The sequence below is a fragment of the Cannabis sativa genome, chromosome X (assembly GCF_029168945.1).
Source record: "Cannabis sativa cultivar Pink pepper isolate KNU-18-1 chromosome X, ASM2916894v1, whole genome shotgun sequence".
NCBI classification, from domain to species: domain Eukaryota; kingdom Viridiplantae; phylum Streptophyta; class Magnoliopsida; order Rosales; family Cannabaceae; genus Cannabis; species Cannabis sativa.
In genome coordinates this window covers 8,522,054-8,548,045 of record NC_083610.1, presented here as the reverse complement: position 1 = coordinate 8,548,045, position 25,992 = coordinate 8,522,054, and the positions used below count along the sequence as shown (strand labels likewise).

Genomic DNA, 25,992 nt, shown 5'->3' with positions numbered 1-25,992 from the left:
GATCACGTATATCGCTACGTGTTTCTGAGTTGGCACCTAACGGGCTTAGTAAGCACTTAATAACTAAAAAAAAATGTATAACTGCAATAAAATTATAAGATATAGTACTTTTGTCGTATTTTTTTTTATTAGAGTCATATGTGTAACAATTACAAATAATAGTTTTGCCGCAAATAGTATTTTTATTAACCGTGAGTACATGTATTGTAAAATATAATATTAAACATATACCCTTTACAAATTTAAAATTTTGGCTATGATCATACCCTTAACCAAATCTGTTTAAGTGAGGAATCAAAACATTGAATATTAGACGATAAATCAATGGATGAAAACACGTGCTAAGCTTGAAGTTAAACAGTGCATGTGAACACTTCACAATTGTCACAATTTCACAAATAGATTTGTTAAGTTTGAAATAAGAGCATTGTTAAAAGGGATTACGAGTATCTTACACTTTTTTCCATATTATACTATTATTGATCTAATTAATTATTGAGTGGCATGTAATTTATTAGACTTGATACATAATAGATAATGCATAATAATAATTTTAATGATAAAATTGCTAGTCTCTTGTTTAGTAAACAAATAACAAAGATTGTTTTATTTTTATGGATGAAACTCCTCATCATTGTTTATCCTCTTTAAATTTTAACAGAAATATCTGTGTACTGGTATGTACTGCAACTTTTTTCCGTTGCTGGTATGTACTGATACTTTACTCATAAAGTTTTGGATAAAATCACAGAGAGTACGAATAAAAGAAAAGCTCATTAGCTTTGAGTGTAGAGAGTGAGAGGGTTCACGAGCTCGGTTGGTCTCACGCACCGCCTCTGCAACTGCAAAGTACAAGTATTTGCCCCCCAAAAAGAGATAGAGAAGAAAAAGGAAGAGAATCTGAACTCGTTTTGATTATAATCAAGGGTGGCTGGAAGCTTCACGGGCCTCAACCCATTTTTGAGTCTCTTTCTTCACCCACCCACAGCTTCTACTTCCAATCCAGTGGCTCATATCACGCCACCTCACACTTGCTACCGGTTTCTGGTTTGATCTCGACCACTCTCATGGATAGTGCTTTGCCCATATGCCTTTCTATCTCTATAATGTGAGAGAGAGAGAGAGAGAGAGAGAGAGAGAGAGAGAGAGAGAGAGAGGAGTGGTTGGTCTTATTCTTTTCTTTTTCCCTTATTATAAAGAAACTAGAAAAAGAAAGATGGATCGATCGATGATCACAGTTGGACCAGGCATGGACATACCGATTATGCACGATAGCGATCGCTACGAGCTTGTGCGCGATATTGGGTCGGGAAATTTCGGGGTGGCCAGGTTGATGAGAGACAGGCAGACTGACGAGCTTGTAGCCGTTAAGTACATCGAGAGAGGTGAGAAGGTCAGTCTCTAAATTACTTCATACTTCTTTCCGTTTCTTGGCCTTTTTAATATGTTGTATTTGAAAGATTCAATGGGTTGCTGATCTTTTCGGTGTACAGGGTTCATGTCTTTATGAATTAATAATAATGTTTTCTGCTTTGTTGTGTTTGAACTCCAATTTGATCTTTGTCTAGTTGTTAATTCGGCTAACCCTGTTTTTACTCTTTATTCGAGTGTTTGAAAATATGGTTTTGTTAGTTAAACTCGTACTTTTTGCCGCGTGTTCGTGAATTGAATAGTCTTTTGGACTATAAGCTTTCAATGATTGATGGGTTCTAATTTTAATCTTAGCTTTTTTTTTTCTTTATTTTCCAACACTGAGTTTTACTTCGAGGATGACTGGATTTTGCTAATTATTTCTTTTCCCCGTATTGTTGATATTAAAGAGGAGGACGGAGGATACTCAATATAGTTAATCTGGGGGAACAAAATAAGAATTGATATTTTTTTTTACTTATTCATCTTTTTCTCATTAACTTTAATGAATTGACCACTACTTGATTTTCTTGGGTTAAAATTAGCATCATTTGAGCACAAGTTTCTGTATTTCCTTGAGTAATTGATATAAATAGTTTGGAATGTTCTTTTCTCTTTTGTTCTCTTTCATGTTTCAACTTCTCTTTTTATACGAAACAATAAAACCATCATTACTATGCTAAAAAGAGAGAGATTTAACGTAGTGATTATTATGTAATCTATGTTTTCAATTCTGTCGTGTAACTTGAACCCTGCAATCCCTGTTCTGTTATTTTTTGGTACCCCTAGCTGGAAGTGCTTAACTGATCTGAATTCGAGCAGCTTTGATTTTCAGTTTAATGGAATGCAAGAACATGTGTCAAACTGTTTTTATAACATGCACGCTCAAAAGTTTGGAGTGCCTATGATATGTATTTACCATCACAATGCTTTCTATAAATATATATATTCTGATAGATTTCAATCACATTCATCATTTATCCAATTACCTAGAGATTAACACTTTGTTTGGTAGGAGGAATTAGAGGAATGATGGATTAAGGTCTATGGATTGAGTTGATCAATCCTTAGCTTTTATGTGTTTGGTTGGGAGGAAAAAGGGTTAAGGAAGGGAAGAGGGTGTGGATTGCAAATCCACTTGGGCCCAAAAAAACTATCCTTCGGAACTATGAAGGATTGAGTAATGAAGATGTTAATTTTTTCTATAACTCTCTTTTTACCTTAAAAGTGAGCTATAAAAATTAAAGGGAAATTACCCCATATACTATTTTTTTAACTTTTTTTTTTTTTTTTTCAAATTTACGGTTTGAGTTTTTAAAGTGGTTGCAGCGCTAATTGCAATAGGAGTTTCTGTACGATTTTTTGTTGCAATTTAAGTTGCAGCGCTAGTTGCAATAGGAGTTTTTATGTAGAATTTCGTAAAAATACAAAAAAAAAAACTGTTTTAAAGTGTAAAAAAGAAAAAAATCCAAAATTAAATTATAATGGCCATAAATATGCTAATAAATATTTATAGTTTTTATTTCAATAATTTAGAATTCCTTTCCTTCCTTCCAACATATCAAACAAATTTAAGGTACACACCAAATCCATCCCCTTCTCTTATCTTTCTACACCTCATATACAATCAATCACTAACTCATTCTGTCCTTCTTGCCAAACAAAGGGTAAGTCTTGCTAGCTACGAGTGTAGTATAAATCTTACAAATTACTCACACATGAGCAATGTGGGACACAACACACAATACACATTTCCTTTCTTTAATAGATTTCAATCCCACACAAATATGCTTTCTATACTTGAAAGCTCCTCTACATACAAAAATTGTTAATAACTCTGCTGGTCACAATCCTATTTAAATGACAATTTTTTGACTCATAATTGGAAGAGCTTTCAAAGTTTATATTAATTGTAGTTATTCGTGATATAGCAATATAGGCAGGTCATTATGTCATGTGATCAGTCAATACAGCTGAGGCCTGATGGTTTCCTATTATGTTGACATGGCATGTAATGGACACTACTTGCTGAATGCTCATCGGTCTCTATGTTGTAGGCCAGTGACTGACTTCAATGCTTTTAGTCAGTAATTCTATTCATTCTTCATTTAGTCGTAATTATTTACCTACTTGTTAACTGTGTGTAACAGATTGATGAAAATGTACGGAGGGAAATCATAAATCACAGGTCATTGAGGCATCCCAACATTGTCCGGTTCAAAGAGGTAAGCTTATTAAATGTGTTATCACAAATGAGCCTCTTTATGGAAGTTTCCTTTTAACAATTGTCTATATGTATGTAGGTCATCTTAACACCAACTCATCTAGCCATTGTAATGGAATATGCATCTGGCGGAGAGCTATTTGAGCGAATATGCAACGCTGGGAGATTCAGTGAGGATGAGGTTCCTATCCAGTTCATTGTTTTTGTTTCCAGCAGCAGCCACGACTTCTTTCTAATGTATGTTGTCTTGGGCTGCAGGCACGCTTCTTCTTCCAACAGCTTATATCAGGAGTTAGCTACTGTCACGCAATGGTATTTGAAAGCTGTCTTTCTTTTCTTTTTTTAATGGAATTTTTTCTTGAGTTATCAATCCACCCAGAAGATGACTTGTCCTATGTTGCTCTTACAATTAAGCAAGTATGCCATCGTGATCTGAAATTGGAGAACACTTTGTTGGATGGAAGCCCAGCTCCACGTTTGAAGATTTGTGACTTTGGATACTCAAAGGTATTAATTAATTATATTTTACTGTAATGTTCACTAGAGCTATGTATTTACTTAAGTCTTTGCAGTTTATGCTTGAAAGAACATTTTCAAGTAAAACATTATAAGGTGGTAAGGGTGACTATGCTCATGCATGGTGAAATACATTTTTCTTGTTGATGCTATTTCCTTCTGGTTAGAAGCAATTTCATGGAACTACCTACTTCTTTCTGCGTGTAATATTTGTTTCGGCTATGGAATTCTCTCTCTTTTTCTTCATTAACATTGTGATTCTCTGTTAATGTTGGTTTGTACTAATAGTCAATGGCATCTAATCAGATTCTATTTTGGTTTCTCAGTCCTCAGTGCTGCATTCACAACCAAAATCAACTGTTGGTACCCCTGCGTACATTGCGCCTGAAGTGTTACTTAAGAAAGAATATGATGGCAAGGTAATTTTATTTTTGATCTGTTGGAAGCATTCCCTATTTGAAGAGTATTATTTTTTTAAAGGCATTTGGATTGGAAGACTAGAGTAAGTTTTAAAATTACTCATCCTTTCTAAGTTTCTTGTGCATTTTCTTGCCATGATCTCAAGCACTTGGCTCTTGTTAATACCTTCAGAAAACGGGCCTCAAAAGATTGTCCCACAGGCTCCTGGCTACACAATCAGATTGAATCTGATATTTATTTATTTTTTAAACTAGTAGTCAGCTTTCTTTTCTACTTTAGTTTGGATAACCTAGAAAAATGGACATTTGATGGGTGTAGGAGTGCCTGCATTGAAATTTTCATTTGCTGAATAAAATGATTCAATAAGTAGTATGGCTATGCCCCCAAAGGGTGTGTTATATTACTCTACTCTTATAAAGGCCTCCCTCTGTTTCTCTGAATACTATGGACTTGACCTTCGTTAAATGGTGATTATAATGTTTTGGCATTGTTTGTTTTCATCATCCCAACCAGATTGCTGATGTATGGTCTTGTGGGGTGACTTTATATGTCATGTTGGTGGGTGCATACCCTTTTGAGGACCCAGAGGAGCCTAAAAATTTCCGCAAGACAATACATGTAAGTTTAAGTGCTCAAAAGTTATAAATGTAATTCTTAACTTTACTACTTTCCTTCACCTGAACTGAGATATGTTTGTGCAGCGAATCTTGAATGTTCAGTACTCAGTACCTGACTATGTTCATATATCTCCAGAGTGTCGTCATCTGATCTCAAGGATTTTTGTAGCTGACCCTGCAAAGGTCAGCGTAGTAGTTTAGTTGTTTATATATTGCTCGAGTAATATTGGTTATTTGTCTCCTTAGGTTTCTTTCTGTATTCCCAAATTCACTTGGAATTTTGAAATGGTATGACTCCTGGTAATGCATGGTAGGATTTCTTTTACTGATCTTTGTCACCTCTCTTAGAAAATAATGAAAGATAAAGATTGGTTGATTTCAAAGGAGAAATAGGTTGCTCTCCTTATTCTATTTTAACTCTCAAATAGGAGATGGTCCTTCTAATTCAAGTTTCGTTGGATGTTACTTTGCAACAGAGGATAACCATTCCTGAGATCAGAAACCACGAGTGGTTTCTGAAGAATCTTCCAGCAGATCTCATAGATGAGAATACGAACAACCAGTTCGATGAAGCCGATCAACCAATGCAAAGTATTGATGAAATAATGCAGATCATTTCTGAGGCCACATTACCCGCAGCTGGTGCCAACAGCCTCGACCAGTACCTTACTGGTAGTCTGGACATTGACGACGACATGGATGATGATTTGGACACAGATCCTGAACTGGACATCGACAGCAGCGGAGAGATTGTTTATGCAATGTGACTGAGAAAAACTAGGTTTCCAACGCTTGCCCCTAAAATTTTTACTGCATCTTATATGTCTCGTCTTCAGATATGTGAAAAGGCTTAAAGGTTTTCAGTACTTTCATTGTACTGAAGGAGTCTTAGGTTTGCAATGTCGAACTAAGTGAGACTCCTGCCTTCCAACTGTCTTTCTGCTTGCGGTTTCTTTTACTATTGACCTGCTTCTCCTGTTAGTAACAGGCTGCTACTATTTTTTTTAAGTCACTGTTCTGCCACGTCTATGGGGCATTTATGTGTTCTATTATTTCCCACTTCTACTTGTGGCATAAGTAAACCTAAAATTGTGTTACTGTTACTCAAAAATGTATCATAAGTTAAACAGCAATCTGTATTTGGTATTGTTTTTCTTTTTTTGTGTCTACCTCCCAGTTACCAATTTCAGAAAAATATTATGATATGAAGGAAAAAAAAACGCATAGAGCAATCTTTTATGGGAGAAACAATTGCCCACAATAATTATTGTGATGAAGATTAGAATGAAAAAAAAATATTCAAAATGCACTACTTGTTTGTTCAATCTCTTATTTAGTGTGCATGCGCAAGAGTTTTGAAAGTCATAGTTTCACTGCTTCTAGTCCAACAGCCTTAAATGAAAATTAGCATTTGCTTTTCTAATAAGAAAGTCTAGGCATACAAAAAGGTACCAGTTGCATTAAAGATGCATTCATCATTCAAGATTTCATAGACCTAATATAATCTGTTAAAAATAAGAGAAAAAGTGGATGAAAGCTCAAAAGAAGTATCAAATTCAATCTTCAGAGTACTACCTCCAAAGATGGTTTGATCGGTTAAAAATCATCCATTACCTCTTCTGCCTGATTTGGGATAATGGCCAAGGCAATCAATTTACGCAAGGTATATGAGAGTATTACCAAAAGTAAATCACAAATGAAGCACTACATTAGAGAACATTCTTAACCACCACCAACTATGTTTGAGCATCGGTACTTTCCTGTGCAGTAGGAGCTGAGCCAACTGCATCTGAATTTCCATCACCTTCTCTTTGAGCTCCATGGATTGATGAGTGTGCAAATCCATTTGTTGCTAGCTGTTCCTGGGATTGTTGCTCAAGTTTCTGTCCTCCCTGACCAGGGGAATTAGTTGGTTGCACATAACTTGCTTGTGTTGGGGCTAATTGAGTATATCCTGCCTCGCCATAGCCTGGGTGGCCAGCATCAGAAACTAGCTGACCTCCGTAAGCCTGGTAATAACTTTGATCATAAACTGGCTGTTGGCTTGTGTTGCCTGGGTAAGACCAGTAACCAGTCTGAGGATTATATGTTGGTCCTGGGTGAGCAGTTTGAGAAGAAGATGTTCCATCATAGTTTGATGCCACAGGAGGTGGTCCATATGCTGAGCTCACATATGGATTAGGCTGATCAGAAATCGGGACCTGACTTGAGACATTTTGGTCATAGTTTGACGGCTGCTGTGAGTAGCTCTGGTCATAACCATGGCTCCCGTGTGGATTCTGATTGTAGCTGTAACTAGGATTTGATGGAGCAGAGCCAACCTGAGCTTGTTGTCCATAATAGTCATATCCACTGCTCTGCTGAGGTTGTTGAGTTGACTGGTTTGACTGATCCCAACCCGGCGCTGAGGTAGCATAGTTACTGTAGTACGAGGCAGGTGCAGGAGGTTGTACATAGCTTCCAGACTGTGCATACCCATACTGAGGTTGTTGCTGCACTGGAGGTGCACCCCAATTTCCACCAGCAGGGTAAGCTGGCTGCATGTAGTTATTTGCTCCAGGAGGATTCACCAAGCGTTTCTGCAGGAATTATCACTAACGTGAGATATGTAATTAAAAACATTGAAACCAACTTAATGGCGCATCTAAAGGTTTTTTTCTTGTGAGCGTGTGATGTATCTGCTTCATGCACTCTTTCATTTTTATTGGAAACAGTAATATTATAATACAAAATCAACTATATATAGCGTAGGTATAATAAGTAAATATAATTTGCTTTAGTGAAAAGAAATTTTTATATTAATTTTATGCTTTTCCGTCCATCAATGCAAACAAAAATGGAAACGCTTGCCATATGCTGAGCAATTTGAATAAAAACAGCTAAACCAAGAGTAACATAATCTGCTGATATTAGCATAAAAATCTTTAACCATATCACAAATAATTTTTCTCAATGTCACAGAATACTGAAAAAGACTGAAATATAAAATATTATTTGAAATAAATAGTGTTGTATATCATAAAAGTATCCAATGGTTCATTTGTGGACTCACCCCACTAATTACTTCATTGACCAATTCTTTAGCTGAATCAATTTGTTCTTCTGATCCATCTATATACACATTTCTCTCTGTTGAGGTATCCCCAGGAGGAAGATGCAATGGTACAATCTGAAAGGATTACAAATGATCAACAACCACCACATTGTGTAATATAGAAACATTGACACACATAGCCTTCCCCAATAGACAATTCAATTTCCAAAATGTGTGCATAAGTGCCAACAAAGTGAATTTGAAGTGATTAACATATCCATTTTGACAGTGACACTTTCGCCAACTATATTGAGGCATTCCAGTGACATAATGTTAGGACCTAGGATTAGGGTAGTGTTCTAACATATATTAAATAAAAGGGTAATTGGGTCATTGTATTAAGAAGAGTGTTTGAGTGAGATTACAATAGTATATATAGAATACTTAGGAAGATTGGTGGATAGGCAATGTTTGAGTAAATACTCTAATTGCACCAAAGGAGCCTAAGGGCTCCTATCTTTTGTAATTGGATTTCTCAATACATTTAATATACAATTCCTACTGTTTTGCTACTGTTTTATTGTGTTCTTGAGCGGAAGATCTCGGGTCTTATCACATAACTACTGTTTAACTTTTTCTCGACATAGAAAACAGACAATCTTAACGGAAAAAAATAACCACAACAACAAATGAAGCTAAAAGGTCTAAGAATCTATGCAATTGTTTATTGCCTCAAAATTTCAAAACCTGAATACGAGCTCCTGACTTGCTTTGCATATTCCTTATAGTCTCGCCACCCTTGCCAATGAGCAACGCAACCTACAACAATCAGCAATGTAAATTAAGATTACTTCTCTAAACTTCTTCAATAAAAGACACACCAGATTTTAGCAGATGGTGCTGTGACAAATGGCGATGAACTATCTTTCGGAAAAAAAAAAGTATTAGTAGCTTATAAGCCATGGGAGGTTCTTTGTACCTTGTTGTTAGGAACTTTCATGATAAACTGTCCTGCTCCAGGCTGAACTGGGTTCCCTCCCTGATTTGCTGATGGAGCAGAGTTCCCTGTATCTGTCTGTTCCAACAATGTTGCGAACCAAATTGTAGCGAGCAGACCATTTTGATCATCAAACAATAACATCAATGCAGAAAGCATTACTATACCTGTGATATCACATCATTAATAAGTTGTTCTGCTCTACTAATCTGTTCGGATGTCCCCGTCAATTCCACGTCTCTTGAGAGAGAATAAGGATCAGCCTCCGAGTCCCTAGTAATCTGAATCTTTGCTCCTGACTGACTTTGCAGATATTTAATTGTTTCTCCTCCTTTCCCAATAATGAGCCCCACCTGCGTAACAGAATTCCACAGAATCAAACTCTAAGCAATATCATGATAATAATGAGTTAGCAGAGCAACTAGATGGTGACAAATTACCTTGCCATTTGGAATACTTATTTTCTTGCCCGGTCCTTGAGAAGCCTGATATTGTCCTGTTTGAGCAACAAAAGGAACTGAACCAAAGTTGTGAAAGGTCAGCTTAGGTAGGTTTAACAAACTGAAATCATTAAAAGCTTTATTGCTTCAACAGTATTACCTTCCTAAATTATAAAATAAATATGAATGAAATCTATATATATATTTTTTTTTCTTTTTTGTCTTTTCCCCTAAAGATATTCTTCAATCATATTTGGCATACATAAACTTCAATAATTTAGTGGTAAATCCCAGAGTGAAATGATTTCAAACGACCAAACATGGAACCCAAAAACAAAATCCACAAAAATTATTTTGAATGAACGGGTAAAGTTAAAGTAATTAAGAAAAATATATGAAGCTCAATCTAATATAAGGCTAAATTTTTAACGTGCAAATAAATTAGAGTAAAAGAGATTTAAAAAGAATCCCTAGAAATATATTACCAGGAAAGGGAGGGTTGGAGGATAGAGAGTCAGAGTATGGGAGAGGTTCAGAGGAGTTGGAATCATCTGTGTCGAGTCGAGGGCGCTTTGACTCAGCATTACTGACGAGTCGGGCGGCGATTTCTTGAGCTTTCTGCTTGGCGAGGAGGATGTTGTCGTCGAGCTTTCGCTTGGTACTGCTGTCTATGGGAGAAGAATCTTGTTGGGCATGCTCCCCTTGGTCTTCTTTCATGGCGGTGGCGGGTGGTGGTTGCGCTCACTGCTTAAACAGACAGAAGAAAAGATATTAAGAAGAAGAGGGAAACCAGTCCACAACTCTACATTTGCAGCGTAGAAGATTACATAGTACATTGCCTCATAATAGGGCTCAAATTTTGGAATTCAGTCATCCTTCTTTCACGACGTCGTTTCAATCTATACAAATAATAATAATAATAATAATAACAATAATAATAAACATGGGGATTTATGTAATCCCTCACTTTTCATTTACTATAGTTTCAGGTTAATTTTTTACTTTTGACCGTTTATAACAAGTTTGGTGACTGTTTTCAATAGTTATATTGAGAAATGAATTATTTTTATATTGATTTATTTTTTTGTTTTTAAATGACATTTAATTTTGAGGGATAAAATTGCCAATTTCGTTTTTTCTATTGTTTGGAGAATTGTATGGATAACAAGGAGAAATGTATCTTGAAAAAAGAAATTTGTATTATTGAATTGTAATATTTAATTAGAGTGATTACTCCAAAATTTTATAAAATAATATAAAGTAGATGAGAAGAAAGAAGTAGAAGATGAAGAGAGAAAGAGAAAGTGAATGGGAATTTTTGAGTTGTTTATTCCAATGGGGTGAACCCCTATTTATACAAATACAAGAGTGAAATATTAAAAAACTAAGAAAAAATGAAACTAAGAAAAAGAGAAATGTTATTACAATTATGGTAATAAATAAAAGATTTGGGCATCCACATAATTATTAATATTCATAACACTCCCCCTTGGATGTCCATAATAACTGCCTCATTCAAAATCTTGCTGAAAAACTTGATCAAAAATAAAAAGAGTATAGTGTAAACTAACTCCCCCTCAGTTAGGCATTTGTGTAGATCTTCTAATCAACGAATTTCGATCTTGTCTGCCATCTTCTCAAATGTTGATGTTGGTAATAACTTTGTGAATAAGTTTGCAAGATTGACACTTGATTGAATATGTTGAACACCAATTTGCATTTTCTTGAAGCGTATAAAGAAGAATTTGGTGAAATGTGTTCTAACTCTATCTCCTTCAATGTACCCTCCTTTAAGTTGAGCGATGCAAGCAGTATTATCTTTCATAGAGAACTGTTTGTGTTGATACTTCTTTATAGAGTGCAATCCATATGTTTTCCAAATATGCTATGTCAATGATCTCACTCACACACATTCTCTACTTGCTTCATAAAATGCAAGTATGTTAACATGATTTATAGTTGCCTCGTTAAAAACCTTGCCAGAAAAACTCAGTGGGACAAAATCTGAGCTAGGGAAAAATAGTACAATATATATTTCATATTCATAACTATTTGTAAGTTGCCTAGTTAAAAACCTTGCTAGGAAAACCCAGTGGGACAAAACCTGAGCTAAGGAAAAAAGAGTGCAACATGAATATGTCTCCCCCTCATGCACGTATGATCCATAATTCTTTTGGTGATAATAGATCTCATAAGATAATTTTTATCACTTTTAAAATATTACCATATACAATCTTTGATCATATATTTTCTATAACTCTTTCAGAGTATGTATGGACTTCTAAATTATAGATGAGGGGTTCGTGGAACATTAGTCTTTATCCAACTAATTGTATCATTCATGTGTGTACACAACTTTGTTCATACTAAAATTTAAAATTTCAAGTAGATATGAACATAACACATTAATGGTACTATAAATTTTTATTTGTGACAATGATGGTACTCCAAGACCATATATGTGTTCCATCTTGTTGTATGATCTTAATTTTCATATCAAATGATCATATATCTATAATTCTTTGTAACGTCCCCGCTTCAAGCCTCCATTGGGTCCTTAAACCCACGAAATAATTGGCTCTTATACACGAGTACGCCACTCTGGCTGCTTCCTGAATTGATGACTGTAACGCCCCGATTTCCCGAGACGTCACACTAGCTAGTCCGTTTAAAACCATTTAAGATAAAGACAATAAAAGACTTCTTTAATGAAAAATAACTAAGCATGAGATCTCATTATTTTTAAAACAAAACATTTATTTATTCATAACCTTAAAATATAAAGCTTTACAAAAACTATTTGAATCATAATCTTAAATGAAATATTTTTAAACCAAAACATCGTGACAATCCCCTAACATGTAATCCATGCCTCGAGCTCACCACCCTCACTATATAGTTTTGCCTTTACCTCCACACAGAGTACTCGTGAGCTAACGCCCAGTGAGAAGAGCTATGTAGGACATAACCCCCCCAACCAGATAACATAGTCATAAGTATAACAATATCACAACATCAAATCAATTCATACCATACTTGCATACATATAACAACATGTCATATCACATATTATTCTTACATACAATACAACATCATATCACAGTGTAATCTTAACGTATGCTATACTCACACACATAACACATAGTATCTTATCGCACATTGTCCTCACATACGATAATCTACTCCCACTCATGTTGATCAGACATGAAGTGTAACTTACCCTGCCTTGTGTTATTCTCACACTCGGCATCCAATAGGGCAATTCCTTTTCACAAGTTGTACTCACCCATGAAAGGATAACCTGCAAGTAAACCCATACAAGCAGCCAAAAATATATCCTGCAGTGCTATGCTCACACCAGCAGCAGAAAACCTATCCTATAGGTGATATCATCACACAAACAGTCAAAAGCCTTATCACTATCACACACTAATAACATTAGCATAAAACAACAATCTACCATAAAACATGTAAATACAAACCCATAATACGATTGTATGTTTCAACATACACCCCGTGCACGTATGTCCACTCTTCTTACCTCAGTTGTTAAGAACACCTTCTTGCTACTCCAAGCACCTCAATAAATTTTCTTGTTGAGGACAAGATCCTCAAATCCCACTGCTTAAGACTTGTTATCTCGTCACTACTACCTATAACAACACATGGTTCAAGGCCCTAACATTAAAATTTGTACTCTTACAGTACAGCAGAAAGATTACTATTTTTGACCAACAACTACACTAATTCAGTAAAAGTTGTCTTCATAAAAATTATAAAAAATTTCATTATCTTTCCAATGATATAAAGATCATTAAAAATGGATTAAAACTGAGGGAGTTATGATTGTTTTACTGAAACTATTTCTGAGAAAGAATATGGAGTAACGAATTACACAACTTAGCAAAAATACAAACTTTTGACATTGAATGGTTCAGAACTAGAAGATAACATCTTCATCAAAGTTTTAGGAAATTAAATTCCCTTTCCAATGATACCAAAATCTTTGAAATTGGAATTATATTAAAAGAGATATTATAATTTTACCAAAACAGTTTTGCAAGAACAAGATTCAAGAAACGAATCACATGATATTGAATAAAACTAACTTTTTGACATAGTATGACTTCGAATTAACAAAAAGTTTCTTCATAAAACTTATGGGAAATCAAATAAGCTTTCCAACGATATAAAAATCTCTAAAAACGGATCAATATCAAGAGAGATATCATCACTTTACTGAAACTTGTTTTTCTGAAAACGAAAAAATATAATAGATCCGAACCCTAGATAACATTTAGCATTATTGAGCAAGAAAATATTTCATACCTCTTCACATATTTCTATTCGATGTCTCAAGCCCGCAAGCCTTGATTATAAATCCAAAACTTTAAGAATGAAGGTAGAAAATAAGAAGAATTGTGGAAGGTTTGAGAGGAGCAAACATGAAGAAGAATGAGGCTTTGACTAATTGGTTTAGAGAGGAAAAATAAAACTATGATAGTTTAGGGTTTGATAAAAAGATTATGAGATATCGTATTCTGATAGGTTTAGGTTAACTAAAAATAATAATATATAATAAAATGCTAAAATATTATTAAATCAACAAATATCTAAATTTTTAAATTTTAAAAGTAAGCCCTTTATTTCGTAACTTTAGGCTCAGTTTTCACCTAGAAAAATTCCGAATTATGATATAACTATTTCTACAAAATTTATAGATCTTTGAATTATCTTTCCAACGCCACTAGAATCACTTCAATCGGAGCTCTAAAACTCTAGATATGATCATTTTAGTAAAACAGTTTTTAATCCTGCGAATTTATCAAAACCTACGAATTTTTGTGACATTAATTCCATTATAATGTTATTTAATGCACTTCATACAATAGATTAAACCCACTAAATAATCTATAAAACTCTAATAGACTTTCATATTGGGCTTTAATTGAGTAATTATCCTAATTCGTAAAAACACCATAATTTTACCTTGACACTTACTATAATTTCAACTATGTTTAGAAATCTATCAATATTATTCTAAGCAATAGTCTCTATTCACTATTAGTAGAAATAAATGAATATTTATTCTCACACAAATTGTATAGCAAATAAAATTTAAAATATATGTATATTTTTACCGGGTATTACATTCTACCCTCCTTAAAGAAATTTCGTCCTCGAAATTTAACTACCAAATACACGAGGGACTTCATGTTTGTCACCACTTATTACATGACCTCCTTATCTACCTTATGGACCCAACAAATATGTACTTAACTTTTATCTTATTGGTCAAACTACAACACATATAACATATATAGCCTACTTTAAGTATTGTTATTCCTTTATATATTACTTAAATAACAAACATACTCCATCACAATACTTACATATACGTGCTTTAAATACATAAATTTTGCAATAACATGCTCGTAATTTTATATAAAAAAAAAACTCTTCTCTTATGAACATCCTTATATGCCACTTGAGAACACATTATACAATACAAAAATAACAAACAACAAGGAGTAGGGTAGAAGAACTTATGCAAACTTCTCTTTAATTGTTCCCATTCTTTCATTGAATGTTAATTTTTTTTTTTTAAACTTAATTTCCTCCATAAAGCTACAATTCCGTTATTATAGTTACGTAGCATAATTATTAAGAATGTTGCCCTACACATAACGATCCAATATATCATCAACAAACCGATGTCATTCAAACAGACCACATGTCTTCTATAAATTACATGAACTACGTGTAAGCTAAAGATCGTTAAAGGTCTTCTTACACATGCGAGCTAGCCAATATATAGGCTTAGAAGCATACAAGTTAACATACTCTTAGGAATGAGCTACATGCATATCACTATAAAAGAAACATTTACTAATCCATCCAACTAATGAAATATGAATAAATTTTTCTATCAAAATCACTCTTTCTAAGAATAACTCGAGAACGAAAATCGCTTAATCCAATTCTCATATATATTTTTCTTTACTCGCTTAATCATATACCATTTATTTGTACTAAACGAAACCATTACATATATGTAGGGATCACAACCCTAACATCATACTCATAGCACAATCATAGCAATAACATATAAAAATTATTTCAATCATATCATGTCTTTACCATAACATTGGCATGTCAAAGCCATTCCTTACATAACCTGGGCCTAGCCTGGCCTTACAATATCCTGGGCCTAATCTGCCCATATAATAACCTGGGCCTATGTAGCCCTACCATTGTTATAAGATAGGGTATCTCTATATTCAACAGTAACATCACTGTATCATACCCCACTATAACAATGTCATACACGAATCAGACAAATGTAGGGTAGGGTATCTCTACATTCAACGGCCTTATCCCGTATCATACCCCACCATAATAATTTCAAACACGACTCAGAAAAATGCAGGGTAGGGTATCTCTACATTCAACGGCCTTACCCCGTATCATACCCCACCATGGTCCCTCACTTTACCTGAGACGTTAGCATACAACTTGCAGCATACAACACACAATATATGAATGCAACATACAACATATACAAGTCAAAACAACCCTAATCAATATATCAATTCATAAACTCATATTGTGTCCATACCACACATTCTCAGTACCACATACATATTCATAATAACAAAGCATAAACCATATTCCAATACATAAAGAGTTTAAATTTATGCAAATAAACACAAACAAAACTATCTAATTTCCTTACGAATCACGGGGCTACTGACTATCACAATCTATTCTTCTATTATAACCTTAATGATTAGATTTCACCCTTAACCAAAATTCAACTTAATTATTTCTAATAAAAGAGTAGAGCTTAAAATTATCTATCCATTAACACTTAAAAAAAACAAACTTAAGAACGTACCAATAGTTATATATGTCTAATTTATTAAACCTGAAACATACACTCTCGTTAGAAATACTAATATAACAACTAAATTCTGTTTTTTTTTCCTAACATACTCTATTCCAATCTGCTTATAACACAATTCCTTTTGAAAAACACTCTTCTTATGCTCCTTATTTATGAAAATAAGTACAACTTATCAAAAATCAAACTTAAATTACGTAATATAGCAATACCTTGATTTTTTTTTTTCCAAAAATATCTCATAGATCGAATCCTACCCATAAAATTTTAAGACATATTCTTCTAAACACAAAGAAAACTTCTAGTTACACTAAAGATGTAACGCAACATAAAATATGTAAGACTAACATGAACAGATTAACTAAAACTTACAGGACAGTGAGTCGAGCTCGTCTTGTGGCAATGAACTTTACATGTTAGGGTCAACCACATCCTTTAGGACCGTATTGCTCTGATACCATATTGTAACGCCCCGATTTCCCGAGACGTCACACTAGCTAGTCCGTTTAAAACCATTTAAGATAAAGACAATAAAAGACTTCTTTAATGAAAAATAACTAAGCATGAGATCTCATTATTTTTAAAACAAAACATTTATTTATTCATAACCTTAAAATATAAAGCTTTACAAAAACTATTTGAATCATAATCTTAAATGAAATATTTTTAAACCAAAACATCGTGACAATCCCCTAACATGTAATCCACGCCTCGAGCTCGCCACCCTCACTATATAGTTTTGCCTTTACCTGCACACAGAGTACCCGTGAGCTAACGCCCAGTAAGAAGAGCTATGTAGGACATAACCCCCCCAACCAGATAACATAGTCATAAGTATAACAATATCACAACATCAAATCAATTCATACCATACTTGCATACATATAACAACATGTCATATCACATATTATTCTTACATACAATACAACATCATATCACAGTATAATCTTAACGTATGCTATACTCACACACATAACACATAGTATCTTATCGCACATTGTCCTCACATACGATAATCTACTCCCACTCATGTTGATCAGACATGAAGTGTAACTTACCCTGCCTTGTGTTATTCTCACACTCGGCATCCAATAGGGCAATTCCTTTTCACAAGTTGTACTCACCCATGAAAGGATAACCTGCAAGTAAACCCATACAAGCAGCCAAAAATATATCCTGCAGTGCTATGCTCACACCAGCAGCAGAAAACCTATCCTATAGGTGATATCATCACACAAACAGTCAAAAGTGTCACGGGCTCACCTTTTTAGGCAGCGGAACACCCGTGCGGCACCTTGACTTCTCTAAGCCAAGGTCAGCCTTCCAACCATCCGAGTAACAATGGACCCATTTTTTCGCGCGACCGTGTGCCTCGGGCACACTCCCGTCTCTCGAACAACTCCCGTCGAGTCATGCTCGCAAGCATCCATGAGTGCATTCATGTACCGAGACTCTCTAGCCAAGATACTCGCACTGTCCATAGGTTCCCACCATGGTCAGACAAATCCCAACACCGACGCTCACCTTGTCACTCGTGACCAAGGTAGCATGTGTGGCGAGATGCCAACACCAAGCCAACGTGCCAACGCCTCTATCATGCCCCATTCGATACGGTCCGAATAGTCTCTCTCGTCGCCCAAGGACTCCCATACGTCCATGGACCAATCCTCAAGGCACCATGCCTCCACGCATGTTGGCAGGCCCTCAAGACGAGCCACCAAACCAGTTGCACACATTAGACCTTTGCCCCTTTCCAACATGGTGCATCCGTCCCATGCGCGTATGCAAACTAGTCCACGAATGACTACCCGTGTCATCTCGTGTTGAGACTCGTGGCCTAGGCGCACCACGACGTCTCTTGGAGGATCTAGGCCACGTCTCGTGCAAGCGGCATACTGGCAAGCCAAGGGAAACGTACCATTGAACCTCTGGCGGCATTCTTCGACGCACTACCGGGTCGGCCCGATAATGTCCATGAGTACTCCAACTCATGGAGACATATGAGTCCCCTCGTGGTCCTCATATGCCCGCCCTACTAGTCCCCACTGGCTAGTAGTAGCTCACTTAGCACCAAGGTGCAAGGGGTGGTGGAGAGCTGACACCAGAGTACCCCCTTAAAGAGCATTCTGAGCTTTTAGCCTTCCACCAGGAACATAGATGATTTTTGCTCTGTAGACATATGGGAAGCACCATATCCCAAATCACCTAGTTTTGCCAAACCGATTGCACCATTCTATTTGTAGACCCAAATAAATGGCGAATACCAAGTCCCGTCCCGATCCGGACAATATTGAAGATATTTACGAAAATGCCACTGCATACAAACTAAGCATCAGCATGCCACCTGCATGCACCACAACATGCCCCACCACTTGACCACCACTTGGCCAACTTGTGGGCATCACTTAGCTTGTAACGTGCCATCATAGACTGCACGTAACATTCTCCCCCACTTCAACATGTCGATGCCCTCATCGACGGACCGCAGGCAAATCCTCCTGATCTCGACTCCTAAGCTTACCCCAAGCTTCTCCCGAATCCTAAGTCTGCACTTGTCCCCCTACCTCCATAGAACCACCCTCTTGGTGATGATCTCGCACGCCCACTCTTGGACTTGATCAAAGACCCTGTGCCACTGTCGCTATTCAGATCCACCCATGGAGTAGTGCCTCTGCACTAGAATACTTCCCCCTACATGAACTCCTCTGAGTCCATCACAGCGTCCCTCCAGTCAACCAAGTAGCCCTTGCAACACTGACCCTGAAGCTACCACATCCTCTGATTGCAGCTCACTCGCCAATCGTCCAATGCATACTCCTTTTGACACGGATTAAGTATGGTGCACCCCTCGGGGTGAGGTTCGCAAACCAACCGTTCCCAACGGCACCTACAAAACGCGCTTCCACTGAAGCTAAGTCCCTCTGGACAAGTCCCTCTGGAAACTTCATATGCCAACTCTATGGCGCACCATCCTCCTGATGGCGATCGAACAAGACACACTCATCGCAGGATACAGTTTGGTGCGTCCCACCTGGACGAGGCTCGCAAGCCAACTGCACCCAATGCAGCACCAAGTGCACTCTTGCACCCAATTTCTTCGCGAAGTTGACAACATTGGCCCTCCGGCCCAACCGCATACCCACGGCTTCATGCAAAGGTCCCACTGACCCACTGCATACTGGCTCCTCTGAGCTCCTGCTTGTGTCGGCTCCCAAAACTGTGTCACAAGTTTGTATCCCCAAAATCAACCCTGCATCCTCTGATGACTCGCTAACTTTCGACAAACTTGCTGACACCCAGTCTTACTCTTAAGACTTGAAGTCATCCCAATCCGCTATCTCCCATCGGCATATGTTCTCTGAACCATTCGGCTTACAGTGTCCCATACAACACCAGTGTTCCCATAAACACAAAACATGCCCATAACATGCCGCAAACTAGTTCAGTCTTGATCTCAGTCTACGCCCTTGCATATTGTCTATCTGCAGCTTGCAGCAATCATGCAAGTCTTCACCCTGAACAACCATCTGTTGTAGTGTTTCCCTCTGGATTCACATACCAAAACTGAACAAGTACCCTAATTCTTCAAACACATAAATTAGTGGGCTCCCCCACTTCAACTTGGGAAGGACTTCTCTCTAAGAGGAATATCCCTCAAGATATAGCTCGCAAGCTAACCGCATACTCGCGTGCGGTTCCTCCATTCCACATTTCACTTTGATGAAGATGTTGCACTAATGCCTCGATCATTCTGACTCTTCGCCCCTCGACATTTCAATGTTGCCTTAGTATTGTAGTCCTGCTGACTTTCACCCTAGGCCAACATTGCCATGATGTTATCTTAGTACCTGAGTCCAGCAGACTTTCACCCTAGATGGCGGCTCCTCTGCCCGTGTAACCCTGAGTCTTCTTGACTTTACATCCTGAACAACAATCAATCTCCATGATACTCATCTCGATGCTTGTAATGAATAACTAGTCTTGTTGAGTGAACCGTGAAGGTCTCTCCCCCACTTCATCTGTTGGCGTCCTCGACAACATGCCCACCCGCATATGTCTGACTGTCCAACTTTTCATGCACACCATGTCATCTAAAAGTGCATCCCGCAGGATGTGACTCTCGAGTCAACTATCTCATTAGCACCCCTGTCGATTTCCACATGCATGCACTAACATTCCACTCAACCATCCATCTGATTCACACTTGCATCACGCCCTTCTGGCTCCCACGGTGTACTAAGTTCCAATGACGCAGCCCTCTGGCCTTCATGCAAACTCTAACACCCTTCTCGACCTTCGCAGGCCAACATGACTACTAAGTCTCACTGGCACGGCCCTCTGGCCTCCACACAAACTCTAGCGCCATCTCAATGCTTGCGCTCGGTCTTCTCAGCCCTGCTGGCTTCCTTGATGCCTTTATTCCACAACTCCGCAACTCTATCGATGTCTTTGTGTGGCTTACGCCCTATGGCGATTTAACAAGCGAACACATTCCACTCAACTGCCTCGGCGCTTCCATATGGATCAAATAAAACTCGCATGCGAACACCTCCAAGTACAACCATCCTCTGACGATTGCGGCCTCTGCCTGCCTTGGTCTCCATGTGCGTCCCTCTCGACACACAATGGAGCAACTGAAGCATTCCATGTCTGTCCCCATCTGACCCATCTCGGTTATCAACTCTCGACCTCTGTCGTGACTAACAAGGATCTGACGGTCCCTGCACTACTTCCACACTCCTGCCAGCAAGCTTCCTTTCCAACAAAAGCGCCTCCTGCGGCTTACAATGTCTCTCAGGCAAACTTGGCCTAGTGTACCAAGCATACAACATGGACTATCCCCTCAACCTTGTCCTATGCCAACGAGTTTCAAACATTTTGTTGCGCCCCTCTACAGTTGCATGTGGTAGGTGTCTTTCTAGCATCCCTGAACTTGACTCGAAGCAACCATCCATGTCTCCTCTTTAGTATGTCCAGTATTCCCATGAAGAGAAGCAACCAAGTCTTAACTCCATCTCAGCCTACTGATCCTCTTTAAAAGACTAACTGGCTCAACGACGTCTTGTTCCAACATTCGGACCATCTAGATCCGTCCACACGCCTACATCCTCTCTAGGATAGGCCAACCAGGTTCACCTCCCACTGAGATAAACTTGGCTCTGATACCAACTGTCACGGGCTCACCTTTTTAGGCAGCGGAACACCCGTGCGGCACCTTGACTTCTCTAAGCCAAGGTCAGCCTTCCAACCATCCGAGTAACAATGGACCCATTTTTTCGCGCGACCGTGTGCCTCGGGCACACTCCCGTCTCTCGAACAACTCCCGTCGAGTCATGCTCGCAAGCATCCATGAGTGCATTCACGTACCGAGACTCTCTAGCCAAGATACTCGCACTGTCCATAGGTTCCCACCATGGTCAGACAAATCCCAACACCGACGCTCACCTTGTCACTCGTGACCAAGGTAGCATGTGTGGCGAGATGCCAACACCAAGCCAACGTGCCAACGCCTCTATCATGCCCCATTCGATACGGTCCGAATAGTCTCTCTCGTCGCCCAAGGACTCCCATACGTCCATGGACCAATCCTCAAGGCACCATGCCTCCACGCATGTTGGCAGGCCCTCAAGACGAGCCACCAAACCAGTTGCACACATTAGACCTTTGCCCCTTTCCAACATGGTGCATCCGTCCCATGCGCGTATGCAAACTAGTCCACGAATGACTACCCGTGTCATCTCGTGTTGAGACTCGTGGCCTAGGCGCACCACGACGTCTCTTGGAGGATCTAGGCCACGTCTCGTGCAAGCGGCATACCGGCAAGCCAAGGGAAACGTACCATTGAACCTCTGGCGGCATTCTTCGACGCACTACCGGGTCGGCCCGATAATGTCCATGAGTACTCCAACTCATGGAGACATATGAGTCCCCTCGTGGTCCTCATATGCCCGCCCTACTAGTCCCCACTGGCTAGTAGTAGCTCACTTAGCACCAAGGTGCAAGGGGTGGTGGAGAGCTGACACCAGAGTACCCCCTTAAAGAGCATTCTGAGCTTTTAGCCTTCCACCAGGAACATAGATGATTTTTGCTCTGTAGACATATGGGAAGCACCATATCCCAAATCACCTAGTTTTGCCAAACCGATTGCACCATTCTATTTGTAGACCCAAATAAATGGCGAATACCAAGTCCCGTCCCGATCCGGACAATATTGAAGATATTTACGAAAATGCCACTGCATACAAACTAAGCATCAGCATGCCACCTGCATGCACCACAACATGCCCCACCACTTGACCACCACTTGGCCAACTTGTGGGCATCACTTAGCTTGTAACGTGCCATCATAGACTGCACGTAACAAAAAGCCTTATCACTATCACACACTAATAACATTAGCATAAAACAACAATCTACCATAAAACATGTAAATACAAACCCATAATACAGTTGTATGTTTCAACATACACCCTGTGCACAGATGTCCACTCTTCTTACCTCAGTTGTTAAGAACACCTTCTTGCTACTCCAAGCACCTCAATAAATTTTCTTGTTGAGGACAAGATCCTCAAATCCCACTGCTTAAGACTTGTTATCTCGTCACTACTACCTATAACAACACATGGTTCAAGGCCCTAACATTAAAATTTGTACTCTTACAGTACAACATAAAGATTACTATTTTTGAGCTAGGGAAAAATAGTACAATATATATTTCATATTCATAACTATTTGTAAGTTGCCTAGTTAAAAACCTTGCTAGGAAAACCCAGTGGGACAAAACCTGAGCTAAGGAAAAAAGAGTGCAACATGAATATGTCTCCCCCTCATGCACGTATGATCCATAATTCTTTTGGTGATAATAGATCTCATAAGATAATTTTTATCACTTTTAAAATATTACCATATACAATCTTTGATCATATATTTTCTATAACTCTTTCAGAGTATGTATGGACTTCTAAATTATAGATGAGGGGTTCGTGGAACATTAGTCTTTATCCAACTAATTGTATCATTCATGTGTGTACACAACTTTGTTCATACTAAAATTTAAAATTTCAAGTAGATATGAACATAACACATTAATGGTACTATAAATTTTTATTTGTGACAATGATGGTACTCCAAGACCATATATGTGTTCCATCTTGTTGTATGATCTTAATTTTCATATCAAATGATCATATATCTATAATTCTTTGTAACGTCCCCGCTTCAAGCCTCCATTGGGTCCTTAAACCCACAAAATAATTGGCTCTTATACACGAGTACGCCACTCTGGCTGCTTCCTGAATTGATGACTGTAACGCCCCGATTTCCCGAGACGTCACACTAGCTAGTCCGTTTAAAACCATTTAAGATAAAGACAATAAAAGACTTCTTTAATGAAAAATAACTAAGCATGAGATCTCATTATTTTTAAAACAAAACATTTATTTATTCATAACCTTAAAATATAAAGCTTTACAAAAACTATTTGAATCATAATCTTAAATGAAATATTTTTAAACCAAAACATCGTGACAATCCCCTAACATGTAATCCACGCCTCGAGCTCGCCACCCTCACTATATAGTTTTGCCTTTACCTGCACACAGAGTACCCGTGAGCTAACGCCCAGTAAGAAGAGCTATGTAGGACATAACCCCCCCCAACCAGATAACATAGTCATAAGTATAACAATATCACAACATCAAATCAATTCATACCATACTTGCATACATATAACAACATGTCATATCACATATTATTCTTACATACAATACAACATCATATCACAGTGTAATCTTAACGTATGCTATACTCACACACATAACACATAGTATCTTATCGCACATTGTCCTCACATACGATAATCTACTCCCACTCATGTTGATCAGACATGAAGTGTAACTTACCCTGCCTTGTGTTATTCTCACACTCGGCATCCAATAGGGCAATTCCTTTTCACAAGTTGTACTCACCCATGAAAGGATAACCTGCAAGTAAACCCATACAAGCGACTAAAAATATATCCTGCTGAGTAAAGGCTATGCTCACACCAGCAGCAGAAAACCTATCCTATAGGTGATATCATCACACAAACAGTCAAAAGCCTTATCACTATCACACACTAATAACATTAGCATAAAACAACAATCTACCATAAAACATGTAAATACAAACCCATAATACAGTTGTATGTTTCAACATACACCCTGTGCACAGATGTCCACTCTTCTTACCTCAGTTGTTAAGAACACCTTCTTGCTACTCCAAGCACCTCAATAAATTTTCTTGTTGAGGACAAGATCCTCAAATCCCACTGCTTAAGACTTGTTATCTCGTCACTACTACCTATAACAACACATGGTTCAAGGCCCTAACATTAAAATTTGTACTCTTACAGTACAGCAGAAAGATTACTATTTTTGACCAACAACTACACTAATTCAGTAAAAGTTGTCTTCATAAAAATTATAAAAAATTTCATTATCTTTCCAATGATATAAAGATCATTAAAAATGGATTAAAACTGAGGGAGTTATGATTGTTTTACTGAAACTATTTCTGAGAAAGAATATGGAGTAACGAATTACACAACTTAGCAAAAATACAAACTTTTGACATTGAATGGTTCAGAACTAGAAGATAACATCTTCATCAAAGTTTTAGGAAATTAAATTCCCTTTCCAATGATACCAAAATCTTTGAAATTGGAATTATATTAAAAGAGATATTATAATTTTACCAAAACAGTTTTGCAAGAACAAGATTCAAGAAACGAATCACATGATATTGAATAAAACTAACTTTTTGACATAGTATGACTTCGAATTAACAAAAAGTTTCTTCATAAAACTTATGGGAAATCAAATAAGCTTTCCAACGATATAAAAATCTCTAAAAACGGATCAATATCAAGAGAGATATCATCACTTTACTGAAACTTGTTTTTCTGAAAACGAAAAAATATAATAGATCCGAACCCTAGATAACATTTAGCATTATTGAGCAAGAAAATATTTCATACCTCTTCACATATTTCTATTCGATGTCTCAAGCCCGCAAGCCTTGATTATAAATCCAAAACTTTAAGAATGAAGGTAGAAAATAAGAAGAATTGTGGAAGGTTTGAGAGGAGCAAACATGAAGAAGAATGAGGCTTTGACTAATTGGTTTAGAGAGGAAAAATAAAACTATGATAGTTTAGGGTTTGATAAAAAGATTATGAGATATCGTATTCTGATAGGTTTAGGTTAACTAAAAATAATAATATATAATAAAATGCTAAAATATTATTAAATCAACAAATATCTAAATTTTTAAATTTTAAAAGTAAGCCCTTTATTTCGTAACTTTAGGCTCAGTTTTCACCTAGAAAAATTCCGAATTATGATATAACTATTTCTACAAAATTTATAGATCTTTGAATTATCTTTCCAAC

The 25,992-nt window shown here is 37.4% G+C and overlaps 2 protein-coding genes and 1 long non-coding RNA gene across 5 annotated transcripts; 1 reads left to right on the top strand and 2 right to left on the bottom strand.

Annotated features, from left to right (window-relative positions):
* Window positions 1-356: 356 nt before the first annotated feature.
* LOC133032772 (serine/threonine-protein kinase SRK2E) lies at window positions 357-6,342 on the top strand. 3 transcript variants are annotated; one of them, XM_061107177.1, is made up of 9 exons: window positions 357-1,393; window positions 3,561-3,635; window positions 3,714-3,815; window positions 3,893-3,946; window positions 4,049-4,141; window positions 4,477-4,569; window positions 5,084-5,188; window positions 5,272-5,370; window positions 5,664-6,342. In XM_061107177.1, exons 1-9 carry the CDS (start codon window positions 1,088-1,090, stop codon window positions 5,952-5,954), a joined length of 1,218 nt encoding a protein of 405 aa, XP_060963160.1. In that variant the 5' UTR covers window positions 357-1,087; the 3' UTR covers window positions 5,955-6,342. The 3 variants fall into 3 exon arrangements, with proteins under 3 accessions (XP_060963160.1, XP_060963161.1, XP_060963162.1); XM_061107178.1 differs by having other exon boundaries at window positions 1,245-1,385; XM_061107179.1 differs by lacking the exon at window positions 357-1,393 and adding an exon at window positions 3,407-3,467.
* A 238-nt stretch (window positions 6,343-6,580) lies between these two features.
* On the bottom strand, window positions 6,581-10,541 carry LOC133032771 (uncharacterized). The gene is made up of 7 exons (XM_061107175.1): window positions 10,144-10,541; window positions 9,659-9,735; window positions 9,386-9,571; window positions 9,201-9,296; window positions 8,969-9,040; window positions 8,240-8,356; window positions 6,581-7,766 (listed from the first exon to the last, which is right to left on the bottom strand). The coding sequence occupies exons 1-7, from the start codon at window positions 10,373-10,375 to the stop codon at window positions 6,924-6,926; spliced, it is 1,623 nt and encodes a 540-aa protein (XP_060963158.1). The 5' UTR covers window positions 10,376-10,541; the 3' UTR covers window positions 6,581-6,923.
* Window positions 10,542-23,953: 13,412 nt separating this feature from the next.
* LOC133032651 (uncharacterized) lies at window positions 23,954-25,035 on the bottom strand. Its single transcript, XR_009685237.1, has 2 exons — window positions 24,791-25,035; window positions 23,954-24,153 (listed from the first exon to the last, which is right to left on the bottom strand). It is a non-coding gene; the product is annotated as an uncharacterized LOC133032651 (long non-coding RNA).
* Between the last annotated feature and the right edge of the window lie 957 nt (window positions 25,036-25,992).